Source organism: Aptenodytes forsteri, unplaced genomic scaffold, assembly GCF_000699145.1.
Source record: "Aptenodytes forsteri isolate BGI_AS27 unplaced genomic scaffold, ASM69914v1 Scaffold333, whole genome shotgun sequence".
In the NCBI taxonomy this organism is placed as follows: Eukaryota; Metazoa; Chordata; class Aves; order Sphenisciformes; family Spheniscidae; genus Aptenodytes; species Aptenodytes forsteri.
In genome coordinates this window covers 559,918-583,066 of record NW_008794542.1, presented here as the reverse complement: position 1 = coordinate 583,066, position 23,149 = coordinate 559,918, and the positions used below count along the sequence as shown (strand labels likewise).

Below are 23,149 nucleotides of genomic sequence, written 5' to 3'. Positions count from 1 at the left end.
TACTACATTTAATAGCTTTCTGATTAATTCTCTAATATCTTTTGAACCAATTTTCATAATATTTTGGTAATGAGCTCTGCCCTAAGAAGAAATATGTTTCCTGTTGTATATTAAAATGCAAAATCTCATTTTCTGGAATAGAAATCTGTGACTAAGAAGTGATAGGTATCTAAATAGAGATGTTTATTCTAATAAACTGGACTTATCTCTCAACTCCAGGAAAGATGTATGCCTATACGGAAAAACTTAGCCAAACTGTATTAATATATTAACTTAGTTTCTGCTATGAGTGATCTTGTATGTAATCCTAAGAAAGGCATTTAGAATGCACATAATGGGCCTGAGTTACTTAAAACTGAATTTTCTTGAAAAAGGGGAGATTTAAATTAAAAACTGTCTCAAAGACACAACACTAGCACAGTACTTTTTTATGATGTGCCTCTGTGGATTCAGTACCTTTTCTGCTGAACGGTTACTCCAAATGAAGCATGTGGCTTAGAACTGATATCAAACCCAATGATGTTATGTGCAATCCACATCTGACGAATTTAAACACAATTTTCATAAAAGTCTGTTTATTCATCATAAAGGCCAAAACCACTCTTTTTTATTTGTGAGGGTTTTTTTCCAGTGGAGTTGCCATTATCTTTCATCTTGTACAATAAAAAAGCAGAATCAAAAAAACTACAATAGCTACTTCTGATGTGGGGATTATGTTTTATATGTACAAATCATTTCCTAAGGGAAATCTCTAATGTGTAGGTGAATAATAGTTGCCTCTAACTTTCTGGCCACATAGATATGATTTGGGGATTAGAGACTGGTTGGTTGTTGAGATCCCCAATCTCTGCTTGGATAACTGAGGCAATCAGCAGCAAAGCTGAAGACTCCTGAATTTTGCTTCAACAATGCAGTAGTACTTCTCTCTAAGCAAAGCAAATCCTCTGCCTATAACAAAAGTAATACCCCAAAGGGGGTTCTAGTAGGGACTTAATCATGAGCTATCCAGCAGCAGTACAACATCCACAGTGTCTAAATATTTAGGTTATCCTCTCTGAGGTAACTAGTAGTCACAAAACCTCCCACACTCTCTCTCCTCTACAGAGCAGGAACTATTCTACTGCTGCGGTCGCTAATGTTTTTGAAAACTAACAGTTCACTGGGGGCTGGGGTCTAGTTACTTTTGAATCAAAGCACATCGCAAGTGTTGCGTGAGGATGTGAAATACTGGTTACATCCAGATTCCCTACAACTCGAACAAACTGCTGCACCACTCAGTCTAGCTACCCTCTTTCTAACACTGCACACAAAGCTCCCGTGTCTTCTGCAGCCCTTTCCCCAGGGACCATCTGATCGGCCCATAGATATCTAGCAGCTATTGCATAATCTTACTTTTAATTTAATCTTTTCAATCAAAATCAGGACACCGGCAATCAAGAAATCCACTCACATATCTGTTTCAGAGACATGATCTTCTGTGGGTGTACTGACCAGGCTCCTAGTACCCTGGTTCCAGCAGAAATTTTCCCAACATGAACACACAACTGTGTTTTGTTATCTTCACTGAAGATGTTTTTGAAGGCTGATTACAGAGCATTTTGGAGAAAGAAAATGTTCCTTCATAATTTTGCATTGGAAAACTGCTGGTAAAGAGTTGAAAAAAAAAAGTGCTCCCTTTTACAAATTAAAACATTCAGATCAAAGGATTAATGTGAAAAAATGAGGTATAAACTTTCAGTAACAAGAAACTACCGCTACAAAGTGGTCATTTCTATTGGTCTAGAGGTGGTCTCAGACATCTTTCCTAAGAAATTATGTGTGGCTGTTCTTGTCGTAATGTGAAGTTATAAAACTGGCATTTAACTGGAACTTTATGGAATCATACTTATGTATTCTGGACCTTTTAAAACTATATTAAAAATCTGATAGAGATGTTGTTCTGTGCTAGTTATATCTTTATGATTTTAGGGGTTTCTGGTTTGTTTTTTTTTTTTAAAGCTTTGAATCCCTCATAGTGTTCACAACAAATTCAGCTTGATTTTAACCTTCTGCAGTGACTACTGCAAAGCTTCTTAACTTTTACACTATAATGCAGTCAATGTATTTATAGTTCTTGAAAATGTCACATGGCAATGTTATGCCAGGGACAGCACATCTCAGAGACTCCTTAAGATGTCTGCACTGTTGGATTCTATTTGTAGAGGCATTTTTGTCAGCAGCAATGAAGAAAGAGCTGCTGCTGCAGCTCTTCCAATAACATTCAAGCTTACAGTTGACCCAAGGGGCTCACATTATGACATCCATATTTAATTTAACAATAAATCATATTTTCATGGACTACAGTATTGCATTATAACCTCACTGTTTTATGTGCATGGGAATGCAGCAAAAGCAGGCTAGTACGTATCTACAACACAGGCTAAATGGTTAGTTCATAAGAGCATGGTCAAAGTGTACAGTGACGACAATATATAAAAGGTTTTATAACAACTCTTAGAAGTCTCGGGGGGAAAAGGACAAAAAAAGCTGTCCAGAAGGGACCGCATTTAATGTAAGGTGCATTTTTTTTCAGTCCTCTTAACTGCACCACCTTGCTTACTATCAGTTTTAGTTCTGCTCTGCACTTCCCATTGCAGTCAGCATTCTCTGTATCTCATTTTGTCTTCTGCTTCATTCAAGCATATTTAAGGAGAAAATTAACACCATCTGAATCTTAAGCTTTACCCATCCCTTTCTCCTCACAATAATTTCTCCTATTTGCCCTGCATCTTTTATTGTTGACCTTCTAGCTGACTGCAAATTAAATGTTTGTATGTTTTCTATTTATTTGCAAATCTAGTCCTGCTTGTTCATATTTATTCTTGCTCATCTCCCCCTTATTTGCCTCTGCCCATATCACATCACATCATCCTCAACTTCTTTACTTTCTATTCCTACTAACTTCCACTCTTTTTCCAGTGCCTACTTCTTGCAGCCCTCTGCAACCTAAAATTCATGTAATTCATTCTTTCCTCCCCATCAGCATTATTAATAATCTTCTACCAGCCAGATTACGGAATAACTTCATTGCTGCTCTTCATCAGCTGCCTCTGGCAATAGTTTACCCACTATTTGCACTGCTGTCCTCCATAGACTTCTGAAACCCTATTATCTCTTTTAGAAGGTTCCACTTTTCAAAACTAAGTAGTTTCAATTACCTTTTTATTGGCAGCCTTGATCTTTGGTCTAGATGTCATCCTTAACATACATTACATAAAATTAAGGAAGAGCAACCGTAGTAAAAAGCATTTCACTACTCTGATCCATGTTCTCTTTTTACCTCTCGTCCAGCCTTCTGTTCGTCATCTCTTCATGCATTGTATCTAAATTAGATTTTCAGTTCCTTGGGGTAAGAAGACATCATTTTCATTTATCTGTAAAGCACCATGCACGCTTATGGCTCTGTAGAGATGCTAAATATGTATATCTACATTTATTAAAATATTGATGGTTTTATCTATTCATACAGTGCAGAGGCAACATGGCAGCAGTTGTATCCATTTAAAAACTATTTTCCATCTATAATAGCTATAATGTGATATATTTATAGTAGCTGCATGCTGTTCACACTATTTCCTAGTTCATACTTACATTGCTCTTTCTGGTCGTATTAACTAACACTGCCCAAAAAAATAAAAACCTCAATTTTCTCTGACAGCATCAAAACCTTTTTCTAAAAATAAAGCATAGGGGTAACATACAGTGGTTTTATTACTCATCCATACTGTGTGATCACAGTCTTAGTGGGTGAACGTTGCTGTACCAGCTCAAGACTCCTCCTGCCCTCCAAAATCTTGTAATTTACATAGTCTTGATGACAGTAAAAATTTTAGGAATTTTGGACACCAGCATTTTTGCTACCTAGCTTTAGAGGCATTGAAGTATCTGATTTTCAGAGTACTAGAGCATAGCACTTTTTAAAACACAAGGTCTTGAAAAGGGAAGTTCCTTATTATTTTGAAAATTTTGGCTGACAAAATTAACATAATTAGTGCAAGCATATATTCTAAAAGCTAGGAGGGTTTTTAATGCAAAAAGATAAAATGAGGATACTATCAATCCAGTTATAACATATTAAAATATTTCTATTAACAAGTGCAGTAACAGGCCGTAGATATACTACCCTTTGTAGTCAAGCATATTTATTTCTTGGTTAGACAAAAAAGTAAGTAGGCATGCCCAAAACCCACAGCAAAATCCACACAGGCCCCTGTCATGACCCAGAGCTCATTGCATGAATGAGCCTGTACTAATCATTTCAAAAGTTAGCTCAAAAGATAAGGAATTATTGTAGAGTAGGCACCGTATGCAGAGCAATTAAACTGTTCTGCTTCACATAACACTTAATAAATGGTTAAGCATTTAAGCGTTGAATAAAGTGAACATCTTTGAATATCCTGCTTTGCAGGATATCTGAGCTTAAAACTTGAAATGGGTTGCTCATTCGTGGGTCAGTACATAGGGAGTGGTCTTAACAAACTGTTTACTCAGAGTAGCAGGAGAGAAGTTACATGGGGATAATGTTACTGGCATTTCTACATAAAGTGCCTTACAGGTGATGGATTTAATATTTATATTATCTTTGCATACAGAGACCTGTTTCAACCAGTGTTTCACCATGCTTTTTACTGGATAAAATGATAAACATCAATCCAGCTTAATGTCAAACAACATATATAACTAAACCTGTGTAAGGCTGCACTGATTACAGTCAGAACACACACGTTTAAAAGCTTTGTTGGAATGAACAAATGGCAATTTCATTTTACCCAACTTTTGATGTCTCCCATATAGGCATCTACTTCAGAGCTAGTCCCCTTCATTTCCTTACTATGCATGAAGAGAACTGTGTCAATGAATGCACTAAGGTATGATTCATCAGACCTACTCTAAACGTTTACTTCGGGATAAGCCATTGTACATTCTAAAATGACTAGATTTGGTAAATGAATCCCATTTCATTAAACAGTGAGAATTGAATGTTTATTCATTTCTTTACCTCTTCAGAGAAAGTCAATTCCAGATATCCTGCCTACAGCCTTATAAGTAAACAAAATAGGGTCAATGGCCTGACTCAAACATCATCCCTCAATAGTCCGCGGACCCTAATTTTTACTCCTTGACACAACTGCTGTCCGATGCCAGCTATTACTTTCCAGACATGGCTTGGGGCCAGATATGGCACAGCACAGGAAATGCTCTCCAAAGGCAGCTAGAAGATGGTCTGCCTGCTTCAGATAGAAGCAGGCCCTACCTGTTGGTTTCAGTGCCAGAAAATGGTCCTTTGCATCTTCTACTTGAACAAAAAAAGTTAATTGGCATGAATGACAAGTCTAAATTGCAACTGTAAATGAAAAGGAAGTAGATGGAAAGGTAGCTTTTAAATGAACATTTTAATGACAGTAAGGATAAAATAAAGAATATAAACACAGCAAAAGCAAAAAAGAAGCACGAAGATGGAAGAATGGCTACAAAAAAATATTAAACTATGATATGACATTCATGATTGTGATAACTTTGGACGAATATAACAGGGAGACTAGCTATTATCTAAGTGAACTGGCATTTTAACATACAGCTCTCTTGATACATATGAGAAGATCGATACATAATGAGAAGATCTACTCCCTGTAAATTACCTCAGAGAATACTACCAACAGAAGAAAGGTAGGGAACAAATTTCCGGAAGATTGGAAATTGGACCAACTTTGTTTCTATCAAAACTAATGGTAAAGCATCTTCGGAAAAAATGAGCTTCACTAGTGCTGAACACTTTTGGCCATCCTGACATAAAGGCAGAAGCTAAGCTATAACGACTTAATGGCCCTGTACAGGAATGAATTATTACATGGATTCATTGTGTATGGGAGGTCGTGTTCTGTAAGGATATTATGAGATGTAATGGTCAGGTTTTCAGGTGCACTCAACTCTACATCCTTCACAATGAGAAGTATGAACGATGAGCACTTTTGAAGATCAATGTTGTTGCTTTGCTCAGCGAAGAACTATGGCCCTACAAAACTGAGTTTAGAAATAATGTATGTATGGAGCACCTTTTCATCTATTTCCACCCCATGATGGGGGGAGTTGGATTAAAACTACTTGCTTTCCTTTCAGCTATTTTTTTTTTCTAATCACATTATTTTACTCCAATTTACATGAGTTTTAGCTTCAAGAATCATTGCTGAATGCAAATAAGCACAAAGTAAAATTATATTAAGTTTGCACAATTAATCTTTCATCATTTTAAATGGTACCTTTTAAAATTTCCTGTAAAATCAGCCTGAAATACTCCCATCGTTGACTGTCATCAAGTAGAGCAGGGTCACTTCGGGAAAGCCCATTGTCAGTGATGTAAATTATAGGGTTATTGTATGTATCCTAGAACAAGAGAGCAGAAGTTTTATTCAGAACAGATGTAAGAAAGCCCATAAAATCAGATGCATTACCCTCTATCTTTTCTAAGCTACAAACTAAAACTAGTTTTCATCAAATTGCACTGACCCTATTAACTTAATTTTCCATGAGCTGACCTTTTATGACTAACAATAGAAAAGCAAAACTGTGCAAATATCCATGAAGACAGTGAAATGACTTATTTTAATGAGAAGACTAAAATATCTTTCCTGTATTAGCATCTGCTTATTGTCACTGCTCCTTAACCCCTTGGTACTGGCAGTCACCACACGTCCCATTGCCAGGAGTAGATGCATGCCAGGAAAGCCTTACTGCTGGCATCAGAAAGACCATTTCTGGAGTTCAAAAGATGATATAACACTGGTGTGTCATTTCAAACTGTAAAATAGCTATCAAGTGCAAAGGCAACAGGAAAATACTAAGGCTTCTACTCTTTATAGCCAGCATGCAAAAATTAAATTAAGAATCCCAAGGTGACTTGTTTATTTATATCTTGTACAATGTCTTATGCCATCCAGATGGGCCCCTCAAAAAAACCCCAAATCGCCAGTATTATTCACTGGATTCTCAGATCCCCTCATTGGCCAGTTAACAGTGGTAAAATGGTCCTGTGAGCCTGAGGTCATTCCTTGATATAACACAGGAGCCAATGCAAATCCCTTGGTACTACAGCCAGGCATAAACTCCCAGTTGCAATAAGCCAAGAAGGATCCATTATTTGCTCAGCTTCACAGTCCATTGAAACACTTAGCCTCTTGTCTGCATTTTCTTGGTCTTAAGCTTAACAGTTCAGGGCAAAGAAGTCAGCAATACTCATGATCATAATTTTTTCCTCTTTAGTGAATTCCAGAAGCCTTGATGATAAGTAACCCTGCTTTGAATGCAGGGTTACTGCAGAAATCCATTATTATTTGCAGAAATCCAGGACTTCATGATGGCTGGATATTCACTATCAGTAAACACTGTCCTGACAAACCCATCTAAGGTAAAGGACAGGTACCCTTTAGTTGCTTTTTGATCTGCTACAGAATTTGTAGAGGTTCTACCAGTCTGAGTTCAGAGCTATAGACACAAATCAACATTGTTTTCTCCAAGTATCTTATCGCAACAGTGTCAGGCTTTAGCATGAGCTTTTATCACATTATAAGCTGCCTTGTAAGCTCTGGTACCAATGCTGGGGCTATACCTTTTTCACAACCACCTATAGCAACAACGTAAGGCTCATTAATAGTGATCACTCAGTCTCCAAATGTTCTGAAGTAATACTTTGCATGAATATCAAAGGTCTTAATGATCTTTTCAGATCTCCAGCCACCTTCATCTCCTAAGGACTGAGGAAAGCCAAAGTGATACAGTAAGCAGGATGTCATTTTCCATGTTATTAATGATTTTGCTGTAATAATTGACTCCTGAAAATATTAAAAGAAACAAAAAAGGGTTAACTTAATAACTTTATTACATTTTAACACATGAAGAAACCTCACTGCACATTTTCTCTGTTAAGAGATGCAAATATTTCCTCTCAACTGCATGCTGACTACTGTTACATGACCCCAGAGTTGGCAAAAATGCTCAGCACACAAAATCTTCCAACCAGGCACATAAAATGAAATGAGGATGCAAATTTCAAAATAGATCGGTGGACAGCAACTCCCCAGGAGAAACATAATTCTGATGGGTGCTGGTCACATGAAAATATAATCCTTTCATTTAAATGCCTAAATGGCAGCCTGGCTGCATGTACAAGACAAAAGCGTGTTGAAAAAATCCTGACACGTGAGAGCCTGACAGGTAGATTTGTTCTAATGAAAGCATTTCTCTCCTTGAGAACTGTGTCTTTTAAAAAGTTTAGTGCCACACTCAGCAAGGTAACTAAGCTGATCTTTTATGATTTGAACTTGGTTAGCTGGGTGAGCTGTTTTCTCTAGACTGTTCCGTTTTCCATCACTGTCTGTGCCAGCATCAAAACAAAGAAGATACTGTCAATGCCTTCAATATTTTGCAATGGTGTGCATTCAATGGCTCCCTCATTAGCTGGGGCATCTTACCAGATCTATATGACATTTAAGGCTTTTCATCGGACTCTAATAGATTTTAGATGGAGTTTAGGGCACTGGTGTCTTTAGCCACCAACTTGAATGGCTTGGCAATAGTTTATGCAAGAAACCAGCTCTCTTCCTTTTACACTGCCACTGCTGCAGACTGCTCAGTCCCTCTAAGTGCAAGAAGGAATTAGCTCACCTCTCTAAAAGCTCATGACTTCCAACCTTTCTTGTCCCCCCTTGATAAGACAGAGATCAACTAATTTCCTGGATGTGTTGTTAAAGCTGGCCAGTACTGGGGATGTATTTCTAGAGGCTTAAAAGGAATTCACCTTCTGTTCAGATTTAGCAGTGGCTGACATGAATATGTTTCCTAAAGGACTATTTTTATGCTGCTGAGAGGTCACTGTAAGTTTAAATATCAGGATACCTTAAGCTCTTATATAGGCATTTTTAATTTTGCTTACATCCAAACACAACTACATTGCTTTTAAGCCTTCTGAAAACACTAGGTATTGCAAAACACATCATAAGCTCTGGTTCAAAGAGTATCAATTAGCTTGCTCTTTTACTTGAACTATCTGGTTTAGTGCGGTAATTGGAAAAGGCCAACAGTGGCCTTGAATTATTACTCGTTAAGCTAAGAGGCTCCAGCCAGGAATAGGTCTCCATCATGCTGGTGGAATGTAGAAATTGGTCAGCCTTTGCTTCAGAGACTTGGGCTTAAATATACCAAAGTGTTTAAGACCCTCAGAAACCTAAAATTCATAAAAATTTCGTGGGTCTTAGACCACCACAAATCCTAAAAAGACATAGGTGTTTATGAAACGTTTATCCCAGGGCCTTGCTGTATTAAAACCCAGAACTGAGAAAGGTCTAAAGAAGTTGAGAACATAGCAGAAAGGAGGAGGAAGACTAAGTTGCAAAGGTTAACAAAATGTATGCTTAGGAGGTTATGTATGGTTTAGATTATTATTCTTAACAGTTTCTGAACCAGAGATTTTGTTTAACCCAAAGCAGGAAACTTGTTCATTAGTAAATATGCCTGTACTATATTGAACTATAACTTCCCTGGTATTTTCAGGTTCAGCTTGCTGTGTATTGATATTTAAAAATGCCAACACAGAACCCCATACTACCTTCTTCTTAAAAGACAGTATTACAGAAAGGAGGAGGAAGACTAAGTTGCAAAGGTTAACAAAATGTATGCTTAGGAGGTTATGTATGGTTTAGATTATTATTCTTAACAGTTTCTGAACCAGAGATTTTGTTTAACCCAAAGCAGGAAACTTGTTCATTAGTAAATATGCCTGTACTATATTGAACTATAACTTCCCTGGTATTTTCAGGTTCAGCTTGCTGTGTATTGATATTTAAAAATGCCAACACAGAACCCCATACTACCTTCTTCTTAAAAGGACAGTATTAGACTTCAAATTATCCTAACTTCAGATGACTGATTGTAAGGATTTCTGTCGAATGGCTTTTTTAAGACAACATTTACTGCAGCAATCAATTATGAACCCCAGATTTAGATAGTGCTTTCTTGTAAACAAACAGGTGCATACACATCCTTTTGCACAGCAAGACTCAATAAGTTTGTTTACAAAGTAATTCACAATAAATCTCACAGATAGTTTGCTTTTCCTTCTGAATGCAGCACCAGAAAAACACATTAAATTCTGAGGACATACGTGCCTGTGCCTGAGAATGCACCCATGTAAAAAGGAAGGAATATATCAGAATTTTAAATTTTGAAAAGAAAATTCTTGCAATTTGCAAGAGCAATTAGGAGCAAATACAGGTTGTTTCTGTTACTTTTGAACAGGGACCTATTTGACTTCAGTGGGACTGCGTGTGTGTTAACTATTTGCTGGTGGGACTGCAAGGTTTACTACATAAGCTTAAACTGGGAAAAAAGAAATCCTTTGCTGGTACAGCATCCTGTTCTACCATATTGAGAGAAATGCTTGCCTAGAAGACACTAGCATTTCCCATTCTAATTTTCAGATTATAAATTACTTAGTACAATTTATAACATTTAAGTGCAACCAGCTATCATTCATTTTTTACATCTCAATGAAACACCAATATTGGAAAAGATTTATGGTTTGTGTTAGGAAATGAAGAGAAATAGAACTGCATTCCTGAAAAATGTAAATGTCAAGTCAAATTTCCAGATTGTCTCATACCTTCCAGAGTAGCCTGATTTAGTTTCTATGGCTGTATCTGTGGGTCAGCTAGAAGCAGAAATACAGAAGAAAAAGTTCTTCTGAGAAAGTGTATATATAAGGTTTTTGTGGAGACACCCCAAAATTTTGGGATTACAGACATTAAGGACCATTTTGTCCCTGGAAAGTAAAGAATTGTTCTTTTCTCCTTTCTGTCGTCTTCTCCCCCCATCCTGATTCCTTACCTTCATGCTGAAGTGAGGCATAACATCAAACTCTCCCAGACTCAATACCCCCACGTCTACTACTTCTGTCTCCCTCCACACTGACACCTAGTGTTTAGCAGCTAACTTGCTCTGCTCAGGGCACCTTCTAGGGTAAAAATAATTGTACGAAACTACTTTAAAAACAAACTTGGTGTAAGTTTTAACCTAAAACCTGACACGTCTTAGGAACAATACACCTACAACATCGCTGCTTTAAAAGACCCTACCCCCACCGAGTTAGAAACAGAATGGTTTTAAAGGTTTTCAAATGTCCTATGTCTTGGGTGTGAAATTGGTAGTGAATCAGTTGGTGTGAATGATTTTATTTGAAAGGACATTGCTCTAAGCTTTCTAATTCTTCACATGCTCTTTGTAAAAATGTTTATATAGAAGATGATGGCCTTTCCATGCTATGCAGTTACAATTGCTTCAACAGATCACTGCACAAGAAAGTGAACTCCTGCCTAATGAAAGCCGGCCTACTTGGAGTTCCTCCAATGCCCTTTCGCTAAATGTAAAGTTCATAATATTAATCAGGCAACTCCTTATACTGGGGATCAAGTGAACATCTTCTGAAATTACAGCTGAGTTTTGTCAAAATGTTAGCTTTCCTTACCAAGTGCATTCAGAATATCTGCTTGCTATCTCCCACTCTGACATCTAAATAACAAAGCCCGTTCAGTAGGCAGCTCTGTGGGGTTGTACAGTGCCTGCAGCCCCAGCTGAAGGAATATCAGTACAGGAAAGAAACCACAAGGACTCAGCCAAATTGAAATTCAACACGCCGCAAACAGTGTTCCTAGGGAAGGGCAAGCTGTGCCAGTGAAAGTGGGCCGCATATTGTAAATTTTGGTGGCAAAGAAAAGGCTTCCATTCAAGCCTCTCCAGGATGTTGGCACAGTTTTTGCAGTCATGCTCTGCAGGGGAAAACGGCTGGTTGGTCTGTTTACAGCAGATTCACCAGCCCCCCCCTTTCTGAATTCTTGAAACAAAGGCTCCTCCACTCTCTGGTGAAAACCGTAATCTGCAGGATGCAGAGGACAGGCTGCTGCCTATTGAACAGCCAAACTCTACATGACCAAAATTCTGCAGAAAAATATTGCTTCTCCTGGTATCTTCATAGTACGTATCCTGGTATCCTAGATCAGGACAACCTGAAGAGCATTTTCTAAGAAATCCTTTCCCTTTGATGCCTTCCATCTTTGCAATCTTCAAACCAGTGGAAGAAAAGAATTGCCAAGGCAAACACTGCCCCAGAAGTACAAAGATATATGTCTTCTTGGTAGAACTGAGATTCAGAAGAGTAGGAGATAGAATTGAGATTCAGAGCTTCATTCAAATCTACTTTGCTTTTTTCTCCTCAGAACATTATCCTCCCAGCATATAAGAGACCTCAACCAACTACTTTGATTCTCCCATCCTTTCTGGTTCAGCTTCAGTTGCTTTTATTCTTCACAATTCTCTTTATTTCTTCTTTCTTCCATTTCCTACGTTCTGCAGGTAAAGCTGCCATCTCCTATCTTTTCCTAGTATGTCACCTTCATCTTTCCCCTAGTCCATACCAATGGAATTAAACAAATCAGAAGCGTAACAAATTTTATATCTGACTTCTAGCAATCTGACCAGCTTGTTTATGTGCTATATGCCTTTTCACTTTTACACTGTCTGCTGAGACTGTGAAAACTCTTCTCTTCAGAGCAGGGACTGTCTTTTGTTTGTCAGAGAACTAAGCACAGTTCCTAGCTGAGTCTGAAGAATCCTCTCTAATTCACTGACGAAAATATCTGGGAAAAGTATGTCCCTCTTAGTGTAAAATAGTTGATGTGAAGTTCAGTACATCAGAGTGTACTGATAAACTATCTAAATGCATTTGCCAAATAAGATACTTGTCTATTGTAAGCCATCCAAAAATATCCTCATGGCTAGGATCCCTGTAAGTATAAACATTCTGATGAAGCAAAATGATTTAGAGTTACAATTAAAAAAACTGGAGTAAGCAAAAAGATACATAGGAAACATAATACTAATCCTATCCCAAAAGATTGTGCTATCCAAGGGGATCTGGAATATTAATTAGTAAGTTGTTGCAAACCTATAAAAAATCATCCCATAATTACTCTGAAAAAAGTTGCAATTTCAAAGCTACACTGCAGAATAGCATACTGGATTAATTATGCCAGACTGCAGCAATAACCTTGAATTAAAGCTGCAACCTTCTATTTTTAAGAAACAATTGCCTTTCTGGTTGATGAAACCTGTCGTCCCATCAGGTAACAGACGTGACCAGGAAAGAGAAAAGCGATAATGAGTCAATCCAAGCTGTTTGATACATTTCAAATCTTCCTCCCACAGAGTGTAGCTGCCACAAGCTACATCACCAGTCTGGTTCCTGAAAACTCGATCTCCTCCCTGATGGGTGAATGTGTCCCAGACATTAGGGCCCTTTCCATCTGCATTCCAGCCTTCTGCTTGAAAAACAAAACTTGGTCGTTATACTTTTGACATCAAAAGACATATGTTGGATGTAAATATTTATCACAAAGTAGGCACAAAACCCTCAAAATCCTATGAGCAAAATGAGCAGTATTCCCTCCCCCCTCCTTATGTCATTTAAAGTAACTAGGAACTTTCAAGCATTAGTATATATTTGCATTAGGGTTTGCATTTATTCATATTTTTGCTTGCTGCTAATTATTTGAAAATCCTGTTTTTAAAAGCATTCAGAGTTCTGACACTCTTCATAATTCCTTAGCCAAAAATCAGATGTTTGCAACTCTTGAGATATTACAGGTTTTCACAAAGGCCATTTTCTAATGCAACTTCCATCCATAAATGTAAAAGATCAGTCCATATCAAAGAAAGCCTTTAGGGTATGAGAAATACATTCAACAAATAGGCACTTACAGCTTTCTGGATGTCCTTTGAAAATCCTGACAGTCTGTTAAAAAGAAAGGAATGCCATTATGAGCCATGGCCCTAGGCATATACAAGCTGAATTAATAACACAGCTCTGCAAAACTTCTGCTTTTTGCTTAGCCAAACGTTCACAGAAATGAATTTTGAATGCTTAAAATCCCTGCACCATCTTCTTCACTTTCATGGTTTTGGGAAATTTCTTTGCAATCCAAAATTGAGATAGACAGATTACCTCAAAAATATTCAAAGTTTAACTGTTGTTTGAGAGTACTAACATTACATAGTATTTAAACCAAATAAATGCACCTTTCTTCATGACAAGCTTCTTTTGTCTTTCCAGAGCAATGCTGTAACTCAGGCAAACGTTTCATTTTTAATGTGGAGAGATTTGTAAACTTACACCCCTGCAAAGTGTGATTTTACCATAAAATTCCAAATAACCCCAAAACGGCCAACCTCATTTACCAGCAAGATGTTTCAGACCCCCAGTGAACACACTGTTCCAGGGTTACTCTTTAAAAACTAAAATGTCATTGTGTGTTAAAATCATGTATAAATTAAATATCAGTTGGGTTGTAAGATTAATAACTATATAATAGCTACATATCAATCCTCAATAAAAGTGTTTTAATAATCAATTAGTATCATAGAAATTAGAGATGGAGGAGAACTATTAGGAGGTCATTGAGTCCATCCCCTGCCAAGGCAAGATTGCTCCCTTAAGTATATTCAGTACTTAACACACATCTGTCTTATTAAATCTAAGTTTAATGCAAGGTTAAGCATATTGAAGATACTTAATTTAAAGCATTACTAAAATTTGTAATATCACTTCTGTAACCTAGCTTTTCAAAGATCATTGTCACATTTCATGTTCTTTACAGAATTTTATCGCAGCACACGAACACCGATACATCTACATTTGGTTGGTCAGTAAATTAAACTCTTATATGGGACAACCTTCAAAGTAGGTCAAATTTTAGATCCAGACAGTTTGAGTTTCTCTTAATCTCAGATTTTATCACAGACTTTGTGCTCTGTCTGTATACTCCTTGGAAAAATGCAGTACTAGAAGTTTTCTATATTCTGCTGCTGATTTCAAATATGCCTGCTGAAATAAATAGTCATTTTAGAGGAGTGCAGGCAATAACAAATAACAGTAATTCTTTGGTGGTACCTAGAATTTAGAAGCCTTTAAGAGCAGGCTTCCTGCACCATATCGATATGATATAGCTCCTTTTTCACTACAGTGGGAGCGAAGGGAAGTCAAAAGCTGCCACTAACGGGCAGCTAACACACCTTCATTTAAGAATCAGCAGCTAGAGCAGATGCTGAACGATTTCTTTTTTGTCTGCCTTCCTCCAGCAAAGGAGGTGGGAGGGAGGGGTAGAAGCATTTGATTTTCAGCAGAGCATGACAGTACTACTCCAGTGGTCATTAGCCACTATAAAGCCCTGACTGGGGCTGTGGCAAACAGACCCACTTTCAAGCATTCCTCATGCTGTTTGAAGAGCCTCTCTGTACAGTGCAGAGTATCCGAGCTAGCTAAATAAAGTGTAGGAAGCAATCTAGCCAAGGCAACAGAAAGCTCCACATACACTGATGTATCCTGCTGAGCCACAATTAGTCTGCACAGAGCTCTGCTCTGCTTCAGTGAACTGAGCTTGCACCTCTAAGCTTGCTCAGAAACGTCCACGCTACACAGCACTTCACAGTGGAGACATACCCTGAGTTTTAGCGAACTTCAGGGCCAGGAAAGAATGGTGATGAGGAACTGATTTTACATTTCAAACACATAGGTGAGACTTAGCTACCAAATCACCACATAACACGTCATCAAATGATTAATATAAATTATCATGAAATGTGATGCATGTTCCCCATTCTCTGCAATTATTACAATGGAGTAAGATAGAATGTTTTTCCTTTTAAGTGAAGCTAGTGAAGCACTAATATTACTGATCAGAGTATTTAAGTTTTCAAGTACCTTTCCAAGTTAGCTTTTCTTCTAATTCAGTTGTGCTTTCACCTTTTGGAGTGAAATTTTCTTGGCCTGGTCTCTGCCCGAAAGGTGAAATATTGTTTGAATTAATGCAGTTCAACTATTTGGCATATGAAAGAAGTAAAGAAAACCACTTTTACCATTACGAGATTTTTTTGCAACTTTTCCCTCTCTCTCTCCAAAAAAAAAAAAAAAAAAAAAAATCAAGCAGAGAGTTGAAATTTAGCATAGAAATGGCCCTCAGTAAGAAGAAGTGCTTTTGAGTGTTCTGGTGCAAATTGATTTTGATTTGACTGAGTCATGAACCTTTGAAATCTGCACTTTGAGCATGCAGAGTACAATTGGTATGATTTTTTAGCACTTTGAAATATACAGAGTGGAGAAGGTTGCACTGTGCATAAATACATAGCTGACAGTAAAAAATAAAGTAGCCTGTCAGCCCTTGCCTCATCTACTGTGTATCTTGTGATATGTGCAGCAACTGAGTTTGGACTCTACAAGAACTATTGCTTCAATCATGCTGCCTCTAAGTCGGAAGCTGCACAGCTTCCAAAGCTTTCAGGAGAAGGAATTCCCTGTTGAGTTTCTTACTTCTGTGGGAAAAGGGTCATTTGAGTAGTGTCTAGACCACATTATGGATTTTTTTTTTTTTTTAACATTTCTCCCACTCAGAAGCCTTAGGAAAGCTCATTAAAAATACATTAAGAGAACATTAAAGTTGCACATCTAGCCACTCAAAGGGCAGGAAATTATAATGTCATTCTATATGCACACACAATTCACATTTTAAAAATTAGTTAGCAGAGCTATGCGCATTGCAGGACTCGAGCTAGAATCTGGCCCAGAATATTGATTCCCCGGGAACAGTGAGCTGTTCAGTCTATTAGATGAAGCTAACTGAGCTCGTTAAAAGGTAGCAAGCATGGGCAAGTACTCTCACTTTCAGCAATAACCAAGAACTAAAGGCTACATCCTCAAAGACAATTTCAGATCTACAACTCCTATTTAGGTACTGAAATCAATGGGAGCTAAGTGCCTGTATGCTGCAGGGTATAATATGAGAAAATCAGACCTATATGTACTTTAAAGGTCTCTAAACACACATTTATGAAGGAATAAAGGTTGAGGGGGGTTATGGCTGTAGGTGTCCCTGTACCTTCTGGGTTTGCATTCCCTATTCTGCCACATATTTTCACATCATGCTGGGCAAATCACTTTATCAGCACCTCGATTCAGTTGGGAACATGAGACATGTCCCTGAGGGAGGGTCTCCACAAGTCCAACTGTTAACCTCTCAGTTCACTGTTTTTCATATTCTTTGGAGATTAATTCCTAACTGAGGACCCGCTGTGAGTACCAATGTCTGATGAGGTAGTTCTCCCATCCAGTTTTGGAATGGTCGATAGTAATATACTTAAATTAGCTCTAGAGAAAGGAAATACTCAAGAACTAGTGGGAAAATTACTTATTTCTGCTTTCCCCCCGCCGCCCCTCAATAGCTAGTAAAAGGTTTCTCCTCTATTTCCATCACCTAGCCTTATTTCTGCAATTTGAAACATCTTTTACCCTCTTCTTTCTGCTCGGGCCAGAAGTGTTTAAACAGAAGTGCTCCAGGGATTTGCATCAGATGTAGCATCTACGTAATGAGGCAAAGATCAAACACCCTCCTTCCTGGATCCAGACTTTTCGTTCACTTAAAACTTCCTTAACACTTTGGCAGCTAAAAATTGACACCTTCAATTTGATATGCCGCTGTAGCTGCACCCCAAGCAAATCCAACTGGAAAAGCAATATCCTCTGGCACCAGCTGCAGAGGACAGGCGAATACACAGCATTATGCGATGCTATGGAGATGCGGGCTTCATTTGCAGACAACGGTTTCTGGCTCGATCATTCTTCCACTTGTTACAAGCAGATACTGAAGACAAAAATAAACCCTGTGCAGCTTCACACACTGAAGGGCAAGCCATGCACTTTGCATATCTCAGGATTTAAAGCAGAGAGGTTCAGTCAGCTAACAGTGAAAGTGGAAAAGGCAGCAGTGGAAAAGCCTAGGGTGGTCACGGTAAAAGGGCTCCACCTAGTACAAAGCATTAGTACACAGAACAGATCCCTGTTCCCCTTCACTTCCCTCTCACCTCCCACCTCCCAGCCAAAGGACTTTGTGGACCCTCTACGCAACATAAATCCTTTAGCCACCAGGCAAAAAGTCATTTCCACCCTTTTCAGTAAGCTTCAAAACCAGCAGCACCTCTTCTTTTCTGGCATCAAATTTATATTTTTTCTCTCCCAGCACCAAAACAACTGGCCTGCAGTAGGTGAGAAAGGATGTTTTAGCCATTACATGTTTAGCAGTGGAAACCAATGAGTAGAGGAGGAAGATTTGTATGGGCGTACAGACAGAACAGCTATCTTTCTCCTTCTTTAAAATCCCATGCATGCTCTTTTTTTCTAGAGCAGCAATGACAACCTTATGGCATGTGTGCCAGAATCAGCATCTGCAAAACAGCCCTCAGGTCTCTTCCTCTACCTTCTGTCAGTGCTGTTACTGCTCGCCTGTCAGCAGGCTGAGAAGGGAGCAGCAGCAGGAGGATGAGTCAGGGTATGACTGTAACAAGTAGGATGGGCTGAAAGTAGTTTACTGTCCCTTCCCAGAAAACTGCAACACCTGGCACACTAGATGGCACTACTGCGATTTTTTTTTTTTTTGACTTACAGGAGTTTTTTTCCCCATTTATTATAACACTATATTCACGTTACTTTTGCCAAGGTCCATATCTGCACTTTTTGGACTGCTAGGCAATAACGTATGATCACTACTATTTTTTCTTCTTGTTTACTTTTCTTGCACTTTTTTGATTTTGAAACCTTTCTGGGTGAGGACCTACTCCTGGAAAGCATTATACACATAAGTGATATTTTCTTTGATAACAAAAATAAGGCAAACCTTGACATATACAGAAAAAGCCACTAATACAGTTAATGCACATACTTTTGCCAGAAACACACACAATGATAAAGTCAACTTCTTAGGAAAAAAAAATCCTTTGTAGAGATGCAGAGACACTGATTTAATTCCAAAGTGCACATTGCAGAACCAGACAGTGCAGATGCAATGCAAAATAAATCAGGCTTTCACAGCAGGCATGCATTTCCTCAAGTGTCTTTCAAAGGAAAGGTAAAAGCCCTTGAATACAAAAGAACAAAGGGGGAAATGAGGCACAACATACCAACTTGTTCCCAAAACACATGCTGACACGTGGTCTAGGCAAACATACGTATCCTTTAAGTGTTTTATACAGATGACCAAAAATTGGTGCAATGAACTAGTTAATGTTCTCTGGTTGAAGCAGCCTCCTCAGGCTTTCATTTGCAAGAAGGTAAGCACTGGACAGTTAACAGTAAAACTCATCAGGGACACCTTAAATCATGATTAATAGGTATTAATGAACCAGAGTAATAATGCATATTTTTTACATCATTAAAAGTTATTGGTAGGTACCTTTGAAAATGTGATATTACATCTTTTCCCAGAAAATCATACAATTCAATTTCACAAGAGATATAATAAATATGTAACTCAATAATAGGGGGAGAGGGGCAGACAGGAGATAGTAGCAATAAAAACCCAATAAAAAGTTTTATAAAAATGCTTAACCATAAAAACAAGGCTAAAAAGTGTCACTGCTGATTCCCTAGCAGGAATCAACAGAGACAGAGATGGGTTTTAGGAGAGATTGAGTGGGAGGAAAATATTCCATAAGCAGTCTGGGGAAGAGTGAACAAAATTTGCCTCAGAGGTTAAGGCAGATTCACAGTAATGAGATAGCAGGCTATGTCAGATAAGTAGGCAGATACTGAAAGATGCAGAGCTTCAAAATTCAGAGAAGCTGAGTTTACAGCAGCTAATCTCAAACTCTTCTGGCAACCCAATTTCTAGATTTGTGACCCCACTTCTGGTTGTATTTCTGGATTCATGAACCCATTCCTTGTTGCAGTAGCGGGACTTGCAATTACACTTCCATTAGACCCACTGCATGTCATGGCCCTTAGGATGCACCCACCTTCTTACTCTGACAATTTTCCCTCCATCTAACAAATAACCTGACCCCAACCTGAATTCCAGTATTTCACGGTCCCATTGTTTTGTTCAACACATATAAGTACAAAACTATAAGAGATCTCAGTTCTACCTAGAGGTAAATTTTTTCCAGACTAGATTTAGGGTTTTTACATTTGCACTGACACAGACTATACATAACTAAATGAGCTCAAGCCAAGTATTCCTAGGAAAAATCAAGCAGTTCTTGGATATCCAGATGTATTTGGATAAAGATATTTTTGGCAAATCAATAAAGACCAAGAGTAATTGGCCCTGATGCTAAGGGTTGGCAACCTAACTTTATAAAATGCTAGGTATTATATTAAGGTGAAGGATGAACAGGCTTTGGTGTTGGGCCCTTAAGTCATGTGGGATTAATTATTATCAGAAGAATTGTATCTTGTCAAAATGCGTTTTTCCTGACTGAATCGATGTTTCCTAATGACATATTATAAATATGTTTAATAGTATTTACAATGGCATTTAGAAATTAAACTTTGAAAGGGTTGTGAAAATTAAAATTTCTTTCCTGAAATTTTACACTGTGCAGGAACAGAAGAAGGATATAGCTGCTTTGGAAGCAAGACTGTACATCTCTAAAACAGCCAAAGATAGAAGTTCACATATTCTGTGAGTTGTCTTTGAAATTGCTCTTCATAAATTTAGCTTCCCTCCCTGGAAACATAATGGAACAGCTATTGAGAAAACAAATTTACTAAAACACTTTGAAGTCTGCCAGACAAACTTGATTTTTTAATAGTAATACAAAATTAATGAATAGAGAGCAGAAGCTATACTGTCACGTGTCTGAATTTTAGCAGCGTACTGTTTTCTTTAGGGTATTTTAGCACTGAGCTTATGGTGTTCTCAATTAAGCTACGGAGACAGCTTCCACCTTACACTGTGGCTGCAGCAGAGGACTCCTAACTTTGATCCTCTAAATTGAGCCTTAATTAGAAGCCTGTGCTGGATTGTTGATTAGCCTTTCTTCTCCCGTCTCCAATGTGTCAAAATTCTGTTCCCAAACCTAAATCAAATTGGAAATGAACTATCATGTTGACTGAAATGAAGGGTGATGACAAACAATGGAGGGTAATGATAAACAATAACTTTGAAGGGAGGCGTTTAGTGCAGTACACAAAGATTAGTATTACTTCTGATCTCATTTAATAGCTTCAATAATGAACTAGAAGAGGGAGTAAATGGTACATTAATGAAATCTGCAGATCTATTAAACTAGGAGGAGCTGAGCACACTGCTGAAAATGGAGAAATAATACAAGGGGTCATGGGAAGATTAGAAACACAGGCAGAATATTGCAATGAGATTCAGTTTAGAAAACAGAAGAATAATATTTGGGTAAAAAAATCAACAGATGGTAACAGGTAAAAATCTGGAGAGCTGTAATGCTGGAAGAGATTTAAAATCGAGAACATTAGGAAAACTAGGCAAGAATCTGTAGCTGAGCAGCAGAGACAAACTGAAAATTGGGCAAAACTATTAAAGAATAACCAAAGAAGTAGTGATTCATCTTAAAGCAGCTCTACAACCATCAGCTCTCTTCTGCATTTAGTCTGGGCACTAGAAAAACAGACTATCTGTCAGATGGTTAGAGATTTTGCAGCTATGGAATTTTTTCCTGGAAGAAAACTTAAAAGTAAGCCATCCATTTAACAACAGAGTGTTGTCCTTCATGAAGTGAATGACATAACAGTGAGCCACTGGCTAAAAGACTGTAAAAGAGCATGAGACTGAAGAAATAAAATATTCTCCCACTGCTTCTGGTAATTGCATCATGCAGCTTGAATTTTTTGATATTGCTGAGGAAACTGCCGATGCAATGCCAGCTGCTATGATCTTTCCAACACCAGATATATGTGCACAATATCTTGGAGAGCTAAGGCCAGTTGTGAGCAAGTTAATTCCAGTTGAGGAGATCACACAAACTAATCTTGCTGGGAATAACTGTACACAAGCTATAGCAGAGCACCAAACTAATGTTACATCACTCCCTGTACCAAAGACAGTTTCAGCAACTCTGCGCAGCACAGCATTAGGATGTATAGTACATATGTAAAGTGATATTCCATATTGGTCATCAGTCTTCAAAAGTCCTTGGTAGCTCTTGGCTGTTGAAGGCATCGTCCTTTATTGCTGAGTGCCTCCATACAGTATTTTTAAGTGGGCTTGGCCGCTCAGGAGTTTGTCACTGTCACTACATTGTAACCCAACACTGAGTGTGCAGAGAGCAGGGCGTTGATCCACAGCTTTAAATTTGCACACTTCAGTAGAAAACCTGGCAAAAGCTCTTTCATGTAAAACCATGCTCTATTCATTTATATCTCGGCATGTCCTGCCGTTCCACGCTTCTGGGTTGTTCACCTTCTAAGTGAGCAAGCTTAAAAACAATGAGCTATCATGCAAAAATGTCAGGATAAAAAAAGGAGAATATATATATGAAAACCAACATAAAAAATACCAGAAGCATAGACAGACCCCCTGGTCCTTTGTGAATGCAACTTGTTTGCTGAGACAGTGCCCCTTCACTGTTGTTTCAGGGATTGCTGCCTACGTTTTCCAGAAACTGAGAGTTTCAAGACACTTGTAGAAACCACCTACAGGCAAACTTACTTGATATGATTTTGCCAGGAAAATATCTGCTGTACCTTATCAGATTGGCTGCAACTGGTTAGAATGACGTCTGAATGATTTTAAACTAAACTTGCTAACATTTTTAAAATAGAAGGCAAAGAAGTCTTACATGTGTGTGAAAGCAGTATAGTTTCCCTATTTATGTCATGAATCTGTAGGCTATTTCACTACACAGCTGAATTTTCAAAATCATGTACATATAATCTTTGCTGCACATACCAAGTTCTGCTTTAAAACCAGTATGCCCCATTTTTTTACAATATGTAAAAAAGCACCAGCACCAGCACCTTATCCAAGGGTTACCTCACTCTGGAACATCATTTAAATGTCCCTATGAATACAAATCCAGAGGTCAAATTTGACTCTTTTGAAAATGTGGGCCAAATATCTGGTTGTTTTGATGCTTCTGAAACTTCTCCCTTGTTAACAGCTAAATTGTATTTACCCTTAGAAACCTGTCCATATCACTTGGGTTTTATACCTGGGAGATTATATATGTGATGTCTGTATTATTCTCTCACTCTAACACTCACAACTTACAT

The 23,149-nt window shown here is 38.0% G+C and overlaps 1 protein-coding gene across 1 annotated transcript; it reads right to left on the bottom strand.

The window, feature by feature from the left end:
* Positions 1–6,285: 6,285 nt before the first annotated feature.
* On the bottom strand, positions 6,286–22,097 carry LOC103893259 (cytosolic beta-glucosidase-like). Its single transcript, XM_019470209.1, is given in 9 exon segments — positions 6,286–6,420; positions 6,703–6,770; positions 7,243–7,360; positions 7,363–7,475; positions 7,643–7,815; positions 7,817–7,865; positions 13,173–13,400; positions 17,588–17,660; positions 21,960–22,097. Coding segments are annotated over 9 exon segments (1,095 nt in total).
* Between the last annotated feature and the right edge of the window lie 1,052 nt (positions 22,098–23,149).